The 23,689-nt window shown below is 37.9% G+C and overlaps 1 protein-coding gene and 1 long non-coding RNA gene across 2 annotated transcripts; one reads left to right on the forward strand and one right to left on the reverse strand.

Annotated features, from left to right (window-relative positions):
• Nucleotides 1-13,010: 13,010 nt before the first annotated feature.
• Nucleotides 13,011-13,493, reverse strand: LOC109136328 (uncharacterized). Its single transcript, XM_019252326.1, has one exon. The coding sequence runs from the start codon at nucleotides 13,491-13,493 to the stop codon at nucleotides 13,011-13,013; it is 483 nt and encodes a 160-aa protein (XP_019107871.1).
• A 3,214-nt stretch (nucleotides 13,494-16,707) lies between these two features.
• On the forward strand, nucleotides 16,708-17,734 carry LOC125495121 (uncharacterized). Its single transcript, XR_007271805.2, has 2 exons — nucleotides 16,708-17,205; nucleotides 17,479-17,734. It is a non-coding gene; the product is annotated as an uncharacterized LOC125495121 (long non-coding RNA).
• Nucleotides 17,735-23,689: the final 5,955 nt, after the last annotated feature.

Genomic DNA, 23,689 nt, shown 5'->3' on the forward strand with positions numbered 1-23,689 from the left:
TTAATTATTTAAATGTTCACTAGTAATTAAATCAACATAATAATTTACTTAGGTCCCTTAAATAAAATATTGGGTTTTTGCTATTCCAAATAAACACCTACTAAAACTTGATCGTTAGTAATAGGTTCTGCCAAAGCAGAGTGTTACTTTCAATCTTGGGCTAAGTAGAGTAAATTTCCGAAATTTGCAAGTTTAGTTTGGTTTGGCCCAACAAAATCATCAAAACGGTTTTGGATTTTGTAACAGTTTATGGGTTTTGTGTTTGGGTGACATGCTCTGTCTAGGATTAGGAAGGCTCTCCCAACGTTGTGGGTAACTTCCTTACCTGGGAGCGTAATCACCTTAGCAAACACCCATTAACTAAAATTACAAATGTTGTAATTAGTAAAGGATTTACTTACCTTTTAAACTTGGTTTTAAGTTGAGGCCAAAGTCCACTTATAAATCATGTTTGTTAGGATTTTAGAATCACTTGATTCAAAAAGGGGACCGTTAAAATTGGTCAAGTGCATAGCTTTTATTTTAAAGTGTTTAAAATTTGTTAAAAGCTATTATGATAAACATACTTATTACTTTTGCATCTTCTATGTAGATATCATGTCTGGTAACAACAATAATTCACCTTTTAACTTACGTTCAATCCTTGAGAAGGATAAATTGAACGGGAACAACTTCCTTGATTGGGAAAGGAATCTAAGAATTGTTCTTAGGTCCGAAGGTCGAGAGGATGTTCTTGAAACCCCGATCCCAGTTTTAACTACTACCTCTACTGATGCTGAAAAGAGGCCCATAAGGCCGTTGCAGAAAGGTCAGTAATTGTTACTTGCCTTATGCTAGCGCTATGGAACCAAGCCTTCAAAAGAGGTTTGCAAGCTTGGATGCCTATAGCATTATCCGACAGTTGAAAACCATGTTTCAACAACAAGCTCGGATAGAGAGGTATGAAACTCACAAGGCTATTCTTGAGTGTTCGTTAGTTGAAGGCAAGCCGGTCGCCACTCATGTCTTCGAAATGATTGGTTATTTCGAAGCCATGGAGAGGTTGGGCTTTCCTTATAGCCAAGAGTTGGCTACTGACATCATTCTGCACTCACTTCATAGGGGTTCAATACGTTTCGTTGAATTTCAATATGAATGGGGTGTCGAAAACCCTTGCTGAGTTACATGGGATGCTCATGACTGCCGAGCAAAACATCATATTGACCTAAGAAGGAAGTTCTTATGGTTCAAAAGGAAAGGGTTTTAAGAAGGAATGGGCTGGCAAGAAAAAGCAAGATAAGGGCAAGCAAGTTGCCACTAAGACTGCTAGTAAGCCACAGGCAAAGGCAAAGCCAAAGGTGGCCGCAAATGCCAAGTGCTTCTATTGTGATCAAATAGGTCATTGGAAGCGTAATTGCCCAAAGTACTTGAAGGATAAGAAGTCTGGGGCTTCTTCTTCAGGTATCTATGTCATTGACATTAATTTAGCAACCTCTACTTCTTGGGTATTTGATACCGGTTGTGTTTCTCACATTACTTCGAATGTGCAGGGACTAAGAAGGAGTAGAACCTTGGCTAAAGGAGATGTAACTGCGAGTTGGAAATGGTGCAAGAGTTCGCCGTTGCAGTTGGGACTTATAGTCTACCTTTGCCTTCTGGATTAATATTAGAGCTTAATAATTGTTATTACGTTCCTGCTATTACCAAAAACATTATTTCTATTCCTGTTTTGGATAATGAAGGGTTTTCATTTACAATTGAGAAAGGTTGTTTCTCTGTTTATTTGAATTCAATGTTTTATGCCACTGCTAAAAGTCTAATGGTCTATATTCCTAGACTTAGACAAAGATGTCCTTAACATAGACAGCAAAAAACATAGATCAAGCGATACTAATCCTACTTACTTATGGCATTGTCGTTTAGGACACATAAACGCGAAACGCATTCAGAAGTTCATAAAGATGGACTTCTAACATCTTTTGACTTTGAGCCATTTGATGTGTGTGAATCATGTTTAATGGGTAAAATGACAAAGTCACCTTTTACTGGAAAGGGTGAAAGGGCCAGTGATCTATTGGGCCTAATACATACTGATGTATGTGGACCAATGAGCACAAAAGCTAGGGGAGGGTTTGGATACTTCATTACTTTTACGGACGATTTAAGTAGATATGGATATGTCTATTTAATGAAGCATAAGTCGGAATCATTTGAAAAGTTCAAAGAATTCCAAAATGAAGTCCAAAACCAGCTTGGCAAAACAATCAAAGCACTGCGATCCGATCGTGGTGGTGAATATTTGAGCCAAGAGTTTAATGATCACTTGAAGAGTTGTGGAATTCTTTCACAACTCACTCCGCCTGGAACACCTCAGTTGAATGGTGTTTGGAAAGGAGGAACGAACTCTACTTGATATGGTTCGGTCTATGATGAGTTTTGCTGATCTTCCAATATCCTTCTGGGGATATGCTCTCGAAACTGCTACTTTCACACTTAATAGAACTCCATCAAAGGCAGTAGATAAGACACCATATAGATATGGAGTGGAAAAGTTCCAAACTTGTCTTTTCTACGTATTTGGGGATGTGAGGTTTATGTAAAGCGTTTACTTTCAGATAAACTCGCCCCTAAATCAGATAAGTGTTTCTTTGTGGGTTATCCCAAGGAAACCAAGGGCTATTACTTCTACAATCGCACTGAGGGCAAAGTGTTTGTTGCTCGTCGTGGTGTCTTTTTGGAAAAAGATTTTATTTCCAAAAAGGCAAGTGGGAGTAATGTATTTCTCGAAGAAGTTCGAGAAGAGCAACAAATGGACATAGTTCATCCTATGTTAGAGACAACGACACAAGAGCCAGATGTTGGGCTTGAAGTAGTTCCTCCTTTGGAGGAATCTTCTCCCATAACTGACCAAGTGTTGGAGGACGTGCATCCCGTACACGAACCTCCTACTGTCCCACTCGAATCTAATTCGTGCGAAAATTCTCAAATTGTTGAGAAGAAAATTTCTCCTGTTGCAGCCCCTCGTAAGTCTAGTAGAACAAGAATACCAACCAAGAGGTTTGTTGATTTCTTGTTAACCGAAAATTCTGAGATAATGATTTTAGAATTTGAGGAACCTACTACTTACAAGCAAGCTTTGATGAGTGAAGACTCTGAAAAATGGCTTGAAGCCATGAGGTCCGAAATGGCATCCATGTCCGAAAATCAAGTATGGGACTTGGTAGATTTGCCCGATGGGGTTACACCTATTGGTTGCAAATGGGTTTTCAAAGTGAAAACAGACAAGGATGGTAATATTCAGGTTTACAAAGCAAGGTTGGTTGCAAAAGGGTTCAAGCAAGTTCATGGTATAGACTATGACGAAACCTTTTCACCGGTAGCCATGCTTAAATCCGTTCGGATACTCCTAGCGATCGCCGCCTTTATGATTACGAGATTTGGCAAATGGATGTCAAAACCGCTTTCTTGAATGGGTTCTTGAAAGAGGATGTGTATATGACACACCGGAGGTTTTGTGGATCCAGAAAATCCTAGGAGCTATGTAAGCTTCAAAAATCCATTTATGGATTGAAGCAAGCATCTCGGAGTTGGAATCTTCGTTTTGATGAGACAATCAAACAGTTTGGTTTTCTCAAAAACAGGAGAAGAGTCTTGTGTTTACAAGAAGGAAAGTGGGAGTAACATAGTCTTCTTGGTCTTGTATGTAGATGACATACTTCTCATAGGAAACGACATTCCCATGCTTGAGTCAGTCAAGGAATGGTTAAAAAGTTTTTTTCTATGAAAGACCTTGGAAACGCTGAGTACATTTTGGGGATCAAGATCTATAGGGATAGGTCTAAGAGGATGATCGGACTTAGCCAACGAACTTATATAGATAAGATCGTCACTAAGTTCAACATGGAAAACTCTAAGAGAGGCTTCCTACCCATGCAACATGGAGTGTCGCTTAGCAAGACTCAGTGTCCTTCTGGGCCTGATGAGATTAAGCGAATGAGTAATGTTCCTTATGCGTCAGCTATAGGGTCCATTATGTACTCCATGATTTGTACTCGCCCAGATGTTTCATATGCCTTGAGCATGTGTAGCAGATTCCAATCAAATCCAGGTGACGCACACTGGAGTGCAGCTAAGAATATCCTAAAGTACTTGAGAAGGACTAAGGATAATTTCTTAGTGTATGGAGGTGAAAGTAAGTTAATTGTTGAGGGTTACACAGATGCAAGTTTCCAAACTGACAAAGATGATTTCGATCCCAATCTGGTTTCATCTTTTGTCTAAATGGAGGGGCAGTGAGCTGGAAAAGTTCAAAGCAAAGCACTGTCGCTGATTCTACGACAGAAGCTGAGATATTGCTGCAGCAGATCAGCAAAGGAAGCCGTTTGGATGAAGAAGTTCATTCTGGAGCTAGGAGTAGTGCCTAGTGTTGGAGATGGTATTGTTTTACATTGTGATAACAATGGTGCCATAGCTCAGTCTAAGGAACCAAGATCACATCAAAGATGTAAACATGTACTTAGAAAGTTTCATCTCATTCGAGAAATCGTTGAGAGAAAGGATGTAATAGTTTGCAAGGTTCATTCGGATAGCAATGTCGCTGATCCTTTGACTAAACCTTTGCCACAGCCCAAGCATGAGAGTCATACTAGGGCTATAGGGCTTAAGCATATAGGAGAGTGGGTTTAATTGTGTACTATTTACTTTTAATTAGTTCACAGTTATAATTACTCGCTTTGATATGTTATGTTTATGTTTATCAATAAAAGTTTTGTTCTTATTTAATCTTGGTTTAGTATTAAATAAAACGTTCAAAGTATTTTATAACGTTTGATGATTGTCAAATACGTGATTTGACAAATGGAACTCTATCAGTGAACAGGAGTTATAATATACCTTAGTCCCTAGTTCGAATCATTAAGTTGAACGTAAATGATTCAGTTTCATGGACTAGATTGCAAGTTGATTGATAGCGCAGTTTCATGGGCTATAGGGACATGGAGATGTCTAGTCATTTGCATAGGCTTGTATAGTTGATACACGCTGGGCAGACCTAGTGGGAGTTCTCTAAAAGGTTTATGAGACTCTTATTAATATATTTAGTGGATTCCTTTGACATGAGTATAAACTGTTCTTACTTAAGGATTAGTATGTTCTTGACGCTGCAAAACGCGTGCCGTAAAAGGAGGTTATAAAAGCAGCGATCGGAACTGCTATGAATTGAGTGGGAGCTTTGGTCATACAAGATTGGATAAGTCCTCCTAAGAGTTAGGATTGGTGTCTTGGCCTCTTGAAGAGTGAGAACTGAAAATGCATGGCCGTGCTCAAATGGATTAAGGAGTTAATCGTTTGTTTCGACAGTTCGCACTCAAATTTCAAGGAACGACTTGAATATTGGTATGATGAACATATATGTTATCATATCATCAAGTTAGACATTAAGCGACTTAAGGAGTTTGAAGGTTACACACTTGTTCTTAGACAAGTGGGAGATTGAAGGATTTTGTCCTCGATCAAGTGTAATAAACTAAATAATATTAGGATAAGTTATGGAGATAATATATTCAATAATATTAGATGATCACAACTTTTTGCTAGAAGCTAATTGTGGTTTGTTGGACTAATATGATTAGGGCCAACTAATAGTATTATTGGGTCCTATGAGGTCACACAAGTAATAACACTTGGATAATATCCAAACCCATTTGTGAAATGGGTTGGACGGTTTTATGGTGGATGGAAAAGATGTGTAACTTATGAGTTTATTAGGCTCATAATGTATCACATTATGAGGCCAATAAAACCTCATGAAGTTCACATGTAACCACTCCTATATATTTTTATTAGGAGTTACATTATTGTTGAGCATCTTTTTGTGTGTCATCTTCTTAAGAGAAAAATCTGATTTTTCTCTCTAGTTTTCCTCCCCATATTTCGGCCCTCATACACCACCAAAAGCAAGTGAGTTTTTCTGTCTTTCATACAAGCATACGTGGTGATCCAAGTGTTGTTCGTGGACCAACATTAGAGGAACGGCGCTTGACGTTCTTAGGTGATCTCTACTAGAAGTTTGGTGGACAAGAGGAACATACGCATCAAAGGTATAATTCTATACTATTGTTTGATTCATACTAATTTATGCAATGATCTTGGGATAGATGTACAAGTATATGATACTTGGTTTTCCGCATTATGCATCTAAGTTCTAACACTGACGACGTTGTTTCATCTTCAGAATCTTCTAATTATCTTTTGTGTGATTTGACTCGACTATACTGCATAGAAATTATGAGTTAGACGCAAAACAAAGCTGTAGTATTCGTCTATGAATAAGTATTCTAGCCTATGAATTACATGTGTGTAAGGAAAAAGAAATTTTAGTTGATAGTAACGTGGAAATAAAAATTGAAAATAGAATCAAATTTCATCGTTAGCTTATTCAAAAATACATTAGAAATACCTTTTTACACTTCTTGTTGTTGTTCTTTGTTTATGTATATGTGGTCCATTACTCATCTAGCATGCTTGTCAAAGGTCCTGTTTTGTGTTTGTTCTTGTGTTGCATTATTTTGCAGGTTATAGAAGTAAGAAGAGGAAGAATAACTCAGATTATTTTGAGAAAAAAAAAGTACGTTATGAAGTTAAAAATAGTTATCATGAATTTCAGTAGTGTGTTGATTATACCTTTTTTTTTTCTTTTGCAGACTTATTTAAAATTATGTACAGTAATAAGTTTACTTTTTGAAAAATTACTTGAGAACTGATGATAGGCGGTTGAAAACTTGCCTAATCACGTTCCTTTTTTTCCCCTCCTTTCCTTCTATTGGTTCTAATTTGTGTAATTTAGAAAGGGTAAAATAGGGTTTTTTTATTATGGTGGTGTCCTGTTGTATATGGTGCCCTATTTTACTAGAACGCCGACAAGGAGCAGCAGCCAACTACAACAGATGCAAGGAGAGAGAAAATGGGGCAGCAGTTGTACACCAGCGAATGAAGCGAAAGCTAGCTAGCAGCAGCAGAACAGGGATGACAGAACATACACTCTCCGGCTCACGGTGGCGCACCACCACCAACACCACCAGTGGGAAACGACAACATTTTCGAGTCCAACAACAGTAGACCCAAGAAAGGGAGAAATTTCAGCAAGAGAGGATGCAAGAATAAGAATGAGTAAGTTTGGGTCCCTGATGAATGAGAAGAATCGAAGAATGATTTGCTAGATATAGAACCTTAAAGATTTAATTTAGGGTTCGTTCGTTATTGTTTTTTGTTTTTAGTTTTAAGTTTTTTTTTGAAAATTAAAAACCAAAAACATGAAATTAGAAAATTTGGTTTCACTTTTTAGTTTTCAGTTTTCAAATCCTTTATGTTCCCGATAGATTTGACTAATTCTTTATTTATTATAGGACATATATCATATGACTTTGAAAATCAAAAAACTATAAAACAGAAAACCACAGTAATATCGAACGGGCCCTTAGCTGTGGAATTTTTGAAAGCTCAAGGATTAAGTTTTGTTGCCCTCATTGCTTTTGACACGAATGATAGAGAAAAGTGCTTGAAGCTATTAATATACTTTGACCCCTAAATCACATATAGAGAGGATACAATTTAATTCCTATATACGGTCGGTCATATCGTAAATTTCGCGTGTGGCCGGCCTAGTCTAATTTGAAATAATAAGCCCATCAAACAGTAACACACCTTTCGTTGTTACTAGAATCACCGCTAATATAAACCCGCCTTTCTCACAAAGTCCGCGCCATGGTAGAGGTGGGCATGGGCCGGGCCGGCCCGGAACGATTTGGGCCCAGTCCGTCACGAGCCCGCTCGAGGCCCGGCCCGGCCTGTTGTCCGTTCCGTGGGCGGCGGGTTTATCACGGTCAAGAAATTTTATTTCCGGCCCGCACCGACACGAGCCCGCATGGGCCGGCCCGCAGGGAGAACGCTCCTTTCCTTTGTTTTTACCCTAAAACTGTCAAAAATACAACATAAAACATGGGCCATTCCCGCGGGAAGCACGAGCGCGGCCTGCCGGCCTGCAGGCCCGAGGGCCTGAGCCAGGCCGTGGACAAATTTTTAAAATTTCAAGCCCGGCCCGTCACTCATGGGCCTAGGCCCGGCCCGTCATTTACTCAAGCCCGTGAATAGCCTCGGCCCGGCCCATGCCCACCTCCACGCCATGGCTACTCCCTTTTCTCTCTCTTGTGCTACAATTTCACCCTTTTCTTATTTATCTTCATCTTCAACTTCTCTTCTTCAATCACTTTCGAAGCTTCAACAATGGCGACGTTGTAGAACTCCGTCGACGATGCACCTCCTACTGTTTTCGAAGCTTCAACAATGGCGAAATTTGTAGAATTCTCACTCATTTCTCCCTTGGAATCTGTATTCGCGGGTTTGAAGAAAACCTATGTGTTTTCTTAGCAATAATGAGTAACCTCATTTAATCTTATGAGTAACCCCAAAGGTTCACAAAAGTAACTGCATTTATTCAAACGAGTAACCTCATTCATTCATAAAAGTAAACTGATTAGTAACCTCATTTATTCAAATGTGTATCCTCATTTGATTACAAAAGTAACCTCGTTTTTTCATACGAGTAACCTCGTTAGCTCATAATGTTAACCTTATTTAGTCATACGATAACCCCATTTGATTAACTAACCCCAATTGTTAACAAAAGTAACCCCATTTTTATTATATGAGTAACCCTATTAATTCATACTAGTAATGTCATTTAATCTATGAGTAACCTCATTTAATCTTATGAATAACCCAATTAATTCATACCAGTAACCTCATTTATTTATATAAGTAACTTCAATTAATCATACGAGTAACCCCATTTAATCATACGAATAACACCAAAGGCCCACAAAGGAAACTGCATTTGCTTATAAGAGTAACCACATTTTTTTATAGAAGTAACACTTTTTTATTGTTAAAAGTAACCGCATACTCATACAAGTAACTCCATTTGGTCATAAGAGTAACTCCATTTGTTCATAACAGTAACTCCATTTGTTCATAAGAATTTGTGCATAAGGGTCAACTTCAAAAGGTCATATATCACAGCACACTTAATACTTTGGGAAGAATTATGTTGGAGATGAAAATTGGCTCGATAGCTTTCCAACACCTGGTCAAAAGCTTGATTCCGATGAGAAACAAGAAAGATATGACCATTTGAAACGAGATTCAAGTTATTATGGGTAACCATGCCGCTTGTAAGGTTGTAGGGTGAGGTTCCATTAAGATAAGGACTACTAAGGGTGAGGTTCGTACTTTGATCAATGTTAGGCATGTTCCATAGTTATGAAAAAAATTGACTTCTCTAAGTATCTTAGATAAAGGAGGGTTTAATCTTTCTGGATCGGATGGGGAACTACATAGTTAAGAAAAAAAATTGATTTCTCTAGGTGTCTTAGATAAAGGAGGGTTTAATTTTTCTGGATCAGATGGGGAACTATGTGTGTGAAAAGGTTCAAAGTTGATGCTTAAGGGCACGAAAGGGGGGTACTTTGTATATTGTAAATGGTACTATACTGACTGGTTCTGCAAATGTTACATCTGCAAGTCATCAGGAGGTGACTAAGTTGTGGACAGACGACTTGGTGACATGGGTGCGCGTGTGATGAAGATATTATCCAAGATGAATCTTTTTCATGGGCACAAGGTGAAGAACCTTGAGTTTTATGAGTGTTGTATGTTCGGTAAGCAACACAGGGAAAAAGTTTAACAAGGGGCTACACATATAACTAAGGCTACACTAGATTATATTCACTTAGATTGCTGGGGGCCTGCTTGGGCAGAAGGTATAGGAGGATTCAATTTCTTTGTGACTTTTATTGATGATTTCTCCAGGCAAAGTTGGCTTTGTTTGAAGCAAAAATGAGAGGCTTTTAAGGCTTTCGTGCAATGGAAAGTCTTAATGGAAAATCAGATAGGCAAGAAGATTAAAAGGCTACATATGGATAATGGTCTTGAATTTTTTTAATCATGAATTCATTGACTTTTGCAAGAAGAAGGGATAGTGAGACATCGCACTGTCAGGAAAACACCACAGCAGAATGGTGTTGTAGAGCATTTGAATTATACTTTGCTAGAGAGAGTTCGATGCATGCTCTCTAATGCAGGATTGACTAAAAAGTATTGGAGTGAAGCCGTGAAAACGACATGCTGCTTGATAAATTGTGGTCCACATACAAGTATTGACTGCAAGGTACCATATGAGGTATGGTATGGGAGAAGTGTTGACTATTCTATTTTCTGTGTTTCTGGTTATATTGTTTATTATCATATTAGTGAAGGTAAACTTGAACCAAGGGCCAAGAAGGATTTTTTTTGGATATAGAGATGGTGTTAAGGGTTACCGGATTTGGTTCCCATCAAAAGGGTGTGATATACTTAGTAGAGATGTTACTTTTGATGAGAACACTTTGTGTATCTACTAACAAACATGCAGGTGAAACTGGTGATAACACTATTAAATGAATTGAGCAAGAAATTGCGACAGTTCCTACTTCGGAGAAACGGGTTCAAATTCAGGTAAACACTAGTGGGAAAAACCTTATATGTCACTTAGTAACAGATTCGGTTTTTGTAAAACCGCATCCGAAAATCAACATTAACAATGGGAGGGAAAGCTGGGAGGACAATCTGTGGTCCTCTTGTGGACCGCATCAGATTAAAAAACCGGTTTTTTCACCAGGCACCCCTGTAGTTTTTCAAAATTCATGGGGTACCCCTGGTTTTAAGAAAATGCACAAGGTACCCTTACTGTTTCAAAAAAATGTACGACATGTCCTTAATGACTAACGGTGTTAAGTTTCCGTTAGTCATTAACCCTAATTCACCCCTCTAACCCTAATTAAATCCTAATTAACCCTAATTCACTAACTAAACCCTAACTTATAACCCACCACCCCTCCCTTACCCCACCCACCCACCCCCTCCCTACCCACCACCACCACCACCCGCAATACCCCTCCTCCCCATACCCCACCACCCACAGCAGCCGCCCTTCACCCCCAACACCCCTCCCTCCCCCCACGGCGCCACCCTCCCCCATCCCTCGCAGTCCCCTCCTTCCCCCACCCCGTCGATTTTCGATGATTTCCCCCCACCCTCGTCGATTTTCCCCACCTAATCGATTTCCGTCTATTTCCCCCACCCCCATCGTCCCCTGTCGATTTCCTTCAAATTTCCCCCAACCCCTTCGATTTATTTCATGTGTTATGTGCGGTTGTTTGTGCGAATTTCCCACCACCCAGGTGGTTGCTTGTGCAAGGAGAGAGAAGGGGAAATCGTCCCCTGTCGATTTCCTTCGAATTTCCCACCACCCAGATGGTGGTTGCTTGTGCGAGGAGAGAGAAGGGAAAATCGTCCCCTGTCAATTTCCTTCGAATTTCCCCCAACCCAGGTGGTTGCTTGTGCGAATTTCCCACCACCAAGGTGGTTGCTTGTGCGGTTGAGGATGGGTCATGGTTGGAGGTTGAGGAGGAGAAAGAAGCTAGAGGGAGGGGTGAGGGAGGAAATCAACGAGGGAGGTGGGGGGGTTATGCTGTGTGCTGCGGGGGGAGGAGGTCTGCGGGGGGTGGGGGCTGCTGGGGTGGGGAGGGAGGGAGACTGGGGTGGTGGGGGTGGGTTAGGGTTTAGGATTTAGGGTTAGGGGTTAACAATGACAAAATGGTTAATATGACTAACGGAAACTTAACACCGTTAGTCATTAAGGGCATTTCGTACATTTGTTTGAAACAGTAAGGGTACCTTGTGCATTTTTTTTAAAACCAGGGGTACCCCATGAATTTTGAAAAACCACAGGGGTACCTGGTGAAAAAACCCTTAAAAAACTGATGCAGTTTGGTGGACCACATCAGATTATCTTATTTTTTCTATAAAAAAGGGAACATTGATGAAGGCCCATGTTCCTAATTTGCGTGCATGGCTCATGTTCCTGCCTTATAACTCCAACCCACTCCCTTCTAAACCGAGCCCACTCTCCTCTTCCCTCAACTCTCAAACATTAATGAAGGTCCAACACTTTATAACACTCCCCCCCCCGGCCCTCTCTCTCTCCTCCCTTAAAAATATCAAACCCTAACTCCCTCCCCTCCCTCTCCTCTCCACTCCTTCCTAACCCTAACACCACGCTGCATCTCACTCAGCTACCTCCTCTCATCTCTCATAAACGGCACCACCTTAGTCTCACCTCTCTCTCCTCTCTACGTCTCCCTCACAAGACGAAGAACGAAAATGAAGATCGAAAGTGAAGATCGAAAATGAAGAACGAATGAAGAACGAAGATCGAAAATGAAGAAAGAATGAATAACGAAAATGAAGAAAGAATGAAGAGCGAAACAAAGAATCGAAGATCTGGTTATAGGTGTTGCTTTAGTTTTTTTTGTTTATTTTTTTTACGGGGGTTTTTTTTTGTTTTTTTGGCCTTTTATTTTTTTATGGAATTTTATTTCGGATTTAGTTTTTTTTTGGAGGTTTTCTCGAACAATTACCAAATTTTCTTCTAGAACAAGATCTGAGTATTTTTTTACGGAGGTTTTTCTTCGTTTTTTTGGGATTCTATTTTCGCTTTTTTTGGCTTCCATTTTCGTTTCTGGTTTTGTTCGAACTCTTAATTTTCGTTTCTTTTTTTTCGCTTCCATTTTCGTTTCTTTTTTTGACTTCCATCTTCGTTTGATTTTCGCTCTAATTAGGGTTTATGATTGTGAAATAATGGTTGTAATAATTCTCAAGTTATAAGGTTTTAGCTTCTGTAATTGTTTTTAGATCTGATTGCAATTCCTTGTACTCTTCTTAATTAAATTCGTAATCGGCAGAGCTATTCGCGAGAAATTCTCCACAAACCTCCCATCATAACCAGCAAGCCCAATAAAACCCCTAATTTCCTCAACATTGGTGGGTGCAAGCCATTCTTTTACCGCTTTAATTTTCTCAGGATCCACTACTATACCTTCCTTGGTTACAACATGCCCTAGGAACATTACTTTTTCCAACCAGAATTCACACTTACTCTACTTTGCGTAGAGTTTCTCTCTTCGTAATATTCCTAAAACTTCTCTTAAATGTTCTTCATGCTCTTTGCGATCTTTGGAATACACCAATATGTCGTTTATAAAGATCACCACGAACCGATCGAGCAAAGGTACAAACAACACTGGTGCACCCCATGGAGACACACTAGGTTGAATATAACCTTTTTGCAACAACTCCTCTAATTGCTTTTTCAACTCGGCCATTTCTACAAGAGCCATTACATAAGGAGCTCTGGATATCGGCGTAGCCCTTGGCACCAAATCTAAATGAAAATCGACCACTCTATGTGGTGGGAACCCCGGTAAATTTTCTGGAAATACATCAGGAAATTCTCTCACCACCAGAATCCCCTCAACTTTGCTTTCCTCCTTTTGACCCCCTATCACTTTGTTCACGTAACCAACACCCTTAGGTACTACCACTAGTGGAAAAACCCCACCTGATACGGACCAAAACCGCATTTGATCCAAAACTGATGTGGTGGCCAGTTTTGACCGCATCAGGTGGGCTCGCAGCAGGTGTGTAACAAATTCTGATGTGGTCCAAAACTGCGTCAGAAAACCATAATCTGGTGCGGTTTATGGGAAAAACCGCATCAGATTTTGGTCTTGGCGCCAAGGTTTTTCTTCCTCTGATGGGAATAATCTGATGCGGTTTTCTCCAGAACTGCATTAGTTTTTTTTAATATATATATATATATATATATTAGAAAACATCTCACGCACACATCGTATAAAGTACTCAAAATGGTATTATTATATATAATATTGATAATGTACTACAAATAAAGTTATAAATAAGTACTAAAACAAAAAATAAACATATGAAGTGAGTGTAGCTAGTAACATAATTCTAACAAAGAAGCTCAAAGTCGCGACATCATCCTCACATGCAAATGTCGGTAAGGTAGTGTGCTAGCAAATCCCGAACCTCGTTTATCTCGGAGGTGTTGAAAGAATCCTCCCTTGGCTTGCCCTTCATGAACACCTTATAAAATAATCATAAGGAAACACACATAAGAAGTCAATAATGTGACTAAGTGCGAGAGGTTAATGAAAGTTGAGCTAAGAAGTCAAAAATCGGTCTGAAATGGCCTTCACTTACCCAAATTGGGTTTCAAAGCATGAAAAATGATTTAACTTGACTCTAATGGTTAAATATGTTGTTATTAGTACTATATATGTCCTAACATGTGACTAAATGCGAGAATTTAAGAAAAATGAGCATGAAAAGCAAAAATCGGCCTAAAATGACCTTTCCTTACCCAAAATGGGTTTCAAAGCATGAGAAATGGTTTTTCTTGACTCTAATGGTTAAATATGTTGCTATTAGTACTATATATGTCCTAACATGTGAGTAAATGCGAGAATTCAAGGAAAATGAGCATGAAAGTCTAATATCGACCCTAAATGACCTTCATTTACCCAAATTGGGTTGCAAAGCATGAGAAATAGTTTTTCTTGACTCTAATGGTTATATATGTAGCTATTAGTACTATATATGTCTTAACATGTGGCTAAATGTGAGAATTTAAGGGAAATGAACATGAAAGTCTAATATCGGCCCTAAATGACCTTCATTTACCCAAATTGGGTTTCAAAGCATGAGAAATGGTTTTTCTTTACTGTAATGGTTATATATGTTGCTATTAGTACTATATATGTCCTAACATATGGCTAAATGTTGAAAAATATGTTCATTGAACTTGAAAGGCCAAAATAGGTCCAAAAAGGCGAAAATGGGTTGTTATGTATAATACTTTCTCAATATCCCCGACTTCCTTGCAATTTGAGGCTATATCAAACATGAACCTCAACACATAGTAGCCACACTCGGTTCCCCCGGGTTGTTGAGCACACTAATTATAGAATTACATTAAAAAATCATGTAAGAAACATACATGTTTGTTTTTTGTAAAAAAAGAAGTAGAAAAATAATATGAATTACCTCCTCTTCCTGTTCTCCCGACCTTCTTCAAGCAGCTGTAGTTATTTTAATTTCATGTGAGAAACGGACAAAGGAAGAAATTAGTGAAACGTGTTGGAGCTAATAATAAACATACCTATTTATGCATGATTTGAGGAGTAAGGATCGTGGTGGATGTTGAGCTGCAGAATCAAACTGATATATTGTGTTGTTTGAAGGAGAAATCACAAGAAGCGACCAATGGGCACTAAAATCACATAATCAAGTTAGGAAGCAATCATGTGAGTACATACTTGTATTGTATAATAATTATTAAGTGCTAAAAATGGATAACGTTAAGAACTATACTCTTCAAAACAAGGGGCAAATATGAACTTCTGTTGTGCATGTTTAGCTGTTTGGAGACATAGCCAACTATACTCCTTAACCTCAACTGTGTTTTGCAAGCAATTGTCAGCTCGGACAAAATCTGGACATAACCACCCAAACTGATCGCGTCCACAAGGAGACTCTTGGAGTAATCTTCAATTCAAAGCACAACCGTACCATATACATAACATAGATATATTATTAGATATTGCAAAGAAAGTTCGTACATTTCATAAGTACCAATGTTATACCTCATGAATGCTTGAATTAACGAAACATTCAACATATCTCCGCAAAGGAACTCTTTTACATAATCCTTGGACACTCATGTCGACGTTTTCTCGTGGTAGTTGAATTCTGTGGTACCCAACTTAACCTCCAAAGGTGTATCATCCGGCATATCACGCATATTTGCATGTAGCCATGAGCATGCCTTATGAGACCTTGAAGCGTTGATGACTCGATCCAAGTAGGTTTAGGAGGGTTTGTTGGCAACTTGAACCTTTGGAGACTTGCGTTCCTTCCCCCCGAAATCGCCTTCTTTGGCTTTCTTGAACCCTCCTTTTCCTTCGGCTTTCTAGAAGAGGTGAGTCCGCCTTGCTTTCGTTGGGCTTCTTTATTCTCTCCAAAACCTATTGATTGAAACCAAAAAACATTCAACTTACTTAGTTAATACTTAACAGATATGAATTAAATAGATCAATATGATTGAATACTTTAGTTGCTTCATTTTACCTTGTCTGAAAACCTCACCCATGCCGATGGCCAAAGCATATAACCACCACGAGCGTCGATCAAGACATTTATATCCGTCTACGGGTTAGGCAATGAGAGAGCAAAGTCTTCGTAACTAGGAGTGATCGAGACTACACTAACCACCAAGTGATCATTGTCCACAGACTGATGATGGACTGTTGCTCGTTCAATTCGTGGTTGTGCATTACATTCAGCCACCACAATCAAACCCTCATCTTTTACATCTAGTAAAAGCTGGAAAGGCATTTCTTCCTTCAAAAGTATATGAATTGAGGCTAGTTTATATAATGACTTGGGTTTTGAAGTTATAAGAAGACTAGTAGTTACCTCTAACTCAAGTATAGATGGTGCTGATTTTTATGTGTTAGGATGGCTAGCTTCGTCCTCCAAAGGACGATCCAGTTTAGGTTGACGTATCGCCGGTAAACCATGCTCTGTAAGGACCACGTTGAAACTTGCCGTGAGTTTCTCCGTCACCTTCTCTGTAATTTCCTCCGTAAGCTTCTCCCGAAGAGCTTGTGCCATGGCTTCCATATCATGTGGGGCGAAAGCATTAGAGCATGACCTTGTGATTGTGGAAGAGTAGCAGTGGGCAGTGATCGCGCGAACCTAGGGCAGTAGGGCTGGCAAAAACTGACCCAACCCGATAACCCGACCTGAAACTGACCTGAAAATTTCGGGTTCGGGTTGAGATTTTCGACCTGAAAAAAAAAATGGGTCGACCCAACCCGACCTGAAAATATAATGGGTTAGGTTCAGGTTGACCTTTTGAACCTGAAACTAACCTGAAATGACCTGAAATAAAAATAAGGTTTAGGGCCTTAGACTAAGTTATCCGGACAACCTAACTTATAATATTGGGCCAAGCCCAATAACCCTAAGGCTAAAATAAACAACGTTTTTTACTGCTACTGACCTAGACCTACTGTATAATTTACAATCAAAAGTTCAAAATCAAAACCCTAGAGACTAGAGAGTAGAGACTTCTCTCCAAAAAAGAAAAACCCTAGTCAGTAAATCAAAACTCTAAAGAGTAGAGAGTAGAGACCCATTGAAGATTTGAAGTTCAATCAAAACTGGAATTCGAACTTTGGAATTCTTCTAAATCTTCAACAATTTACAGTAAGTTCTCTCTAGATCTAGTTATGTTCATTTCGTTTTTCGTTTTTCCGTCTTTCGCTTTCGTTTTCTTTACTTTCGGTTTTTGCTGAGTCTTCTCTAAGTTTCTGGTATGCTAGTGCTCTGTGCTCACATGGTTGATGGTTTCGTTTTTACTTTCATTTTTTTGCTGAATGTAAGTTCTGTAAATTTCAGCAAAATTACTTTTCTTTAAAGATTAACAAACAATAATACTAATTACTTCTTTTTTATGCATCTTATGATCTCAAATGGAAGATCTATGTGGGAAAGTCATGGCTCTCAAAGTTGATGATACTCCAACTCCAAGTCCACCTGAAAGTGCTGCTCAAAGTCCACATGTTGAGGCTGCCATGGGAAATAGTCAAACCTGAAGATTTCTATTTTGAATGAATTGAACTATTTTATTTTACTTTTTGCAAGAAATAATTAAATCTTGAATTTATGTTTTGTAATCTGAAGTTGGTGGATAATTTATGGTTCTGAATGTAGAAAGTTGAAACTTTAATTTTTACATCTACAGACTACAGGTGCTTTCTGAATTAAGTTGGCAGTATTTTAGTTAGATTATAATTTCGGGTCATTTTGGGTTATTTCGGGTCAACTCGAAACATATAAGGTCGGGTTTGGGTTGGCGTTTTCGACCTGAAACATAAATCAGGTCGGGTTTGGGTTGAGGTTTTCGACCTGAAATATAAATCAGGTCGACTTGAAATTAACCCAACCCGACCTGATTGCCAGCCCTGCCAGTAGTGATGGCGCGCAGGTGGTGGAATCTTCAGGTGCGCAGGTGGCCGACGTTGGGGGTGGTGCGCAAGAGTGAGGTGGTTTCCGGTGTGGTGTGGTGGTACGTTGAGCTGGGGCAGTGCCGTGAAGTTGGTGTTGGTGGTGGTGCGCAATGGAGAGCTGGGGAAATGGTAAGTGGTGTGGAGTTTTTTTGAGCGTTTGTGAAATGAAACTAGACGCGGGATTTTTTTGGGAGTTTACTAACCCATTTTCGGATGCGGTCCAATGAACCGCATAGAGTTCATTAAAAATCGCATCAGATTTAACAATCTGATGCGGTTTTTTAAGGACCACATCCAATTATGTTTGCCAAATTTCCCTCCCATTTTTTGTTCATTTTCGGATGCGGTTTTACAAAAATCGCATCTGATACAAAGTGACATATAAGGTTTTTTCCACTAGTGTACTTCTATAGCAATCTCAATTATCGCATTACCTTCCTCTCCTGGGCTCGCAATTTCCTCTTGATATAAAATATTATCTCCACCTGAAGACCTCAACCTAACAGTTCTAGCATAGCATTCTATCACCGCCTTATTCCTACTCAACCAATTCATTCCCAAAATCACATCATAATATTTCAGTTCAAAGGGTATCAAAAACTAATCGCATTTCTAACTCTGTTATCTTAATTTCATAATCTCTAAATATCCATTAACAAGTCGACTCCCCATTAGGCATAAAGATTGAACATTGGATTTATATGGCAGGTTTCCAACAAAAGTATTCGAAATAAATGAATGCGAAGCTCCATAATCAAATAATACATTGGCCACCAAGTTATATACAGAAAATCTCCCTGAAATCACATTACCTGGTATCTCTTGCAGCTCCAGTACCTCTTTTGCTTCCGTGTTAAAAACAAATAGCTTCTATGGTGCTTTCCCTTGACCAACAGGCTGAACTCCCTTTTCGATTCTACCTTGGTTCGAGCTTCCTTCTCCAGCGGTCAATAACAACATATTTCCCAGTTTGTTATTTCCTCCTGTCCTTCCTGTTCCTTTCCAAGCTATATTATATACCTAATGAAAGTATCTTAACTTAATTAGTCCTTAATCTCACTTTCTCAAATAACAAAAACAATATCAATAACTACTACCAATCCCATAACTACAAAACGATACTCAATGCTCTTAACATAACTCATGAATTACTTAATTATCACATAGCTCATGTTATTAGTTAGCTAATAACACATAATATCCACATTGACAACAAATTTCAGATAACAATCATCTTAATTCTTAGAATTCAAAATGTAACAATTACAACTTAATTCATAATTATTAGCCTAATCATCATGGATTATCGATTTTAATCCTAGCTTACTCAGTCATGCTATTACATATATATAGACTAGAAGGTCACTGACTGGTTATGTATAAACTCTAGGAGGGTCCATGATTAGTTGGAAGCTACATCGCAGTCTTCAGTGACTTTGTAACACCCCGCTCCAAATAGCACTTAATTCAGACCTAATACATATAATTAAGAAGTTAAGCTGCTAATTAAAGAGATTGTTAGGGTGGACTCTCGCACCTTCCCTGCTAGAGAAAATTTGGAAATCCCATAGTATCCGAGCTTATTATATATGAAAATAGATTATAATAAATTAGTATTTATAATATGTTTTGAGTACTTAGATTACAAATCGAAAATACATGTTTAACTTGCCAAGAAACCTTATACAAAATAGATTATCTCATATCAGCGGACTAAAACACATTAATCATGACTTCATATTCGCACACAGGAGCTAACTCGAACATTCTCTCTAATCCTGCAAAATAGTTGAATCTGCCCCCACCAGGACAGGTTCATAGAACAAAACAGGTCAGCTTACGCTGGTACATAAGTCCCACCGGTTACCAAAATAATAAGGTGGCTGAAATTACGCAATCATTTCTAATACTCAAAGCATAAACTTATAATTTTCGAGATACTTTTATTCTTATTCATAAAGACGTTAATATTTGCTCAGAAATACGTTTGTTTTTCCTGTAAACTTTCATATAAATACTTTTGCATATACAAGAGAAATTTCCGAGAATTATCTCAAGATATCACACATCATTCTCCATACATAACGCAAATAATAATCTTAAACTTATCATAAGACATAGCATAAATCCAGGGAAGGAACACGGATGGAGAGGGATAAGCCACAACTCTGGACTTTTTTGGGACGTCTCCCCACCTTTGTTATTTCCTGCTTGCAAGACTTCTAGGTCATGACCCTACATAACGGAGCAATACCTGCTCCGGAGCAATACCTGCTCCGGAGCAATACCTGCTCCGGAGCAATACCTGCTCCGGAGCAATACCTGCTCCGGAGCTCTAAACACATGATGAGCGAACCCGCTCTACAAATTTTGTTCACTTCCCCTTATAAAACATAAGTCGTCATCATACAAATATATTTATGATCAACACTTGTACTTAAATACATACACCCATATACTTGTACTTAAATACTTATGATTGTATAACTATACCTAAATAACTTACATAAATACTTATTCGTAATCATTATTTTAACCATCGTAACAAACTTTAACTTATCAAAACAAGTTTCGTAAAACAATCTTGCTATGTCAAGTTCCACTATTTTTGCAAAAGTGACTTAATTATCAGGTCTCGAAAGGATGTTGAGATTAGCTGACGTGATTAAAGATAGTGTTTATCATGACAAGGCAGCATGTAAAGTTTTTGTAGAAAGGCTCTTAAATATATATATATGGAGAGGTTACATTACACAAGTAAACATATGTCAATTTTATGGTTTTTGTGTTATAGGATAGCGGTTTTAATGCAAAAATCACTTGTAACTCTTGTGTTTGGCCGAAGTTTTGGTTTATAACTTATTATATGAATAGGCAGTAGGTGTTCATTATTCAAAAGCATTTTAGGAACCAAAGGAACAAGGGTTTATCGATTCATGAAGCAACTAAGTGAAAATCGGGATTTAATTATTCTGTTCTCAAATGCGGGGTGTACGTGGCATTTAATAGGGAAAAAGAAACAAAGTTTTATCTAATAATCAAGATATGAACTTTCTAGGAGTATATTATGAAAGACAATCATCATTTGAGGCAATTAATCAAGGTACAATCGAGGTAGCATCAAGGTTCGATCGGTTTTAGAGGAACCGAACATGCAACGATTTATATCTCGAAAAAACATTACCAAAATTCACACACAATACTTTGAAATTTACTACCTTCTTATTATCTACAAATCAGTAGGTTTTCATCACAAAAGATGCTCAAACATCCCACAATTTCCACAAAACGAATGATACACAAATAAACTAAGGAAATATGGTTTGAAGGGTGGTCCTTGTGTACCTTACTTTGGTGTTTAGGAATCCAATCTCCTTCAATAGCTTTTAGCTCTTCTCCATCAACTCCATAAGACCTTAAATAAAACATTCATAACTTAAAATTCAGCAATTAACCCAAAGTAATCAAGTTTCAATCTTACAACCCTCGTAAGTGTTGTAATTCAGCAACATCTCACCTTCCTTGACTTTCATTGATGATATTGATGTGAAACCTCAAAACTATTGATTGCCCAGTACGAAGAACAACTTGAGGAACCTAGAAAAGCACAGCAACAAACTCGCCAGAAATGGCGTGAGGAAGGAGGAGAGAATGTGATGTGTTTTTGCTATGTTTTTGTGAAATAAATCTTATGAAATGAAGTAATGGGATTGGTCACATATATAGAGAGAATGGATACTGGCAAGCTCGTGATTTTGGTTTAGTAATGAGGTTAAATCGTCTTTTCATAACTTAGGAGCATTCCGGAATTTTTTTTGGTTTTACTTAATCCTTAACCTTTTGTGATTAAGCTCTAATCCTTCAATATACTTGAACTAAATCCTCAAATTATTTCTTATAACTTAATAAAGATATTTTGGCTCATTTAGCCCTTAAGTCTCAAAATTTCAGAACAATGCTCAACTTTATTAACATAATTCGTTAATAACTTATCTTAAGTCATAATTTGCTTTCACAATCACATAATAACATATAATATTTAGATTCACAAACAAACTTCGCATAGGGACTATTAACATTTTCTTATTCCTTAAACACGCAATTGATTAAGTACTGATTAGTATGTTAACGTATCTTGTCTATCTTAATGATATTGTCTTAAAAAGTGAGGCTATTACACTTTACCTCCCTCAAAATAAGTTTCATCCCGAAACTTATATCATACCTTAGAATACCGAGGATTCTGATCTCGCGTATCTAATTTGTTCTCACATGTTGCTCTTCCTGTTCCACGGTTGGTTGTTAGTCCTTGGCTAAAGTAATGTTGAGCATGTAATATACACTTTTCTTTTTATCAAGAGTCTTAATATAACATTACTTAATTCTTTATTACACGGATCATATCTCCAAACCTCATATCACAAAATTTCAAAACTTTTATAACATATACCCAAATCTCTTAAGGTGACAATATCATACAACTTCTTTAAGTAATCCAGAGGTGAAAATGAGTTACAAATCCATTAACGTAACAAATTTGATTGGTTGTAACCATTTAGTGCAACAAACCGCGGAAGTTAAGTTTGTTTTCTTTAAGTCACTTAAAAGGGATCGATCCATATAGAACATATTTGAACTCATGTTGCTTTAAAATCACACTCATGCATAACTCTTATATCATGACAATTAACAACCAAATGTGATAATCATAATTATGACAAACACCTCTCAAAATATTTGTAAATTAACGATAATAGTTAAGAAACAAAGGATAAATACCTATAACCTGAACCATCTCTATTTTTTTTCCTTGAATTTATTACACTCACATTTTAGTCTCATGATCTTACGGGCCTTATGGGAATTCCAGACTCACGCCATCCAAAAAAATAAGTGTTCGACCTTTATTTCCACACAGAACTTTATACGAAGTTATACTCGATTGGTAGCTTTTGTTATAAAAGAATTTTGTCCATGCTAATTTACCTCTATGAACCCTTAAATTCCTATACATAAGCTTGCACCATATCTTTCAACATTTGATAAAACACCATATTTTCTCATGCCTCTTCTCCCCTTACACTTCCCTTCTTGGCAATTTAAGTATTATGCGACATATTGTGGCACATCTTGCTTCAACTCTCTTCATCAAGAATACCTCTTTATAACCTGAATCATCACTTCCCTTTAATGATGAACTGAGTACGCGCTGCTAAGTGCCTCCCTCAAAATCCTATTTATTTCCCAACTTTGAATTATCGGTACACCCACTTTCCTGTGTATATGTACGCTTCCACAATCATATACTCGAAAATCTGTTATCTCGTTTTTCTCTATCTTTGACCTTAGTTCCTTGATAAGCTTAATTTGAACTTACTTAGCTCAATTTTTCTCAAAAGGAATACTTTTATCACAAAACATTTAGTTCTCGTTATAGATCTCCTTCCTTACTTACATTCAACTTCAGTTGCATTATTCTTTGTATAACTCCTATGATATTGAATGATGACATCATTTACCTGCTGAGGTTTTCTTGTTCAAAGCATCTACTACCCCATCTGTCTTCCCTGACAGTACTAAAATGTCACATCATAATCCTTGGCTATTCTAGTTACCTTCACTATCTAACTTTAATCTCTTCCTAAATAAAAAAAATAACTTAAGTTTTTAATTAGTATACA

The sequence above is a fragment of the Beta vulgaris genome, chromosome 2 (genome assembly GCF_026745355.1).
Source record: "Beta vulgaris subsp. vulgaris cultivar EL10 chromosome 2, EL10.2, whole genome shotgun sequence".
Lineage (NCBI taxonomy): Eukaryota > Viridiplantae > Streptophyta > Magnoliopsida > Caryophyllales > Amaranthaceae > Beta > Beta vulgaris.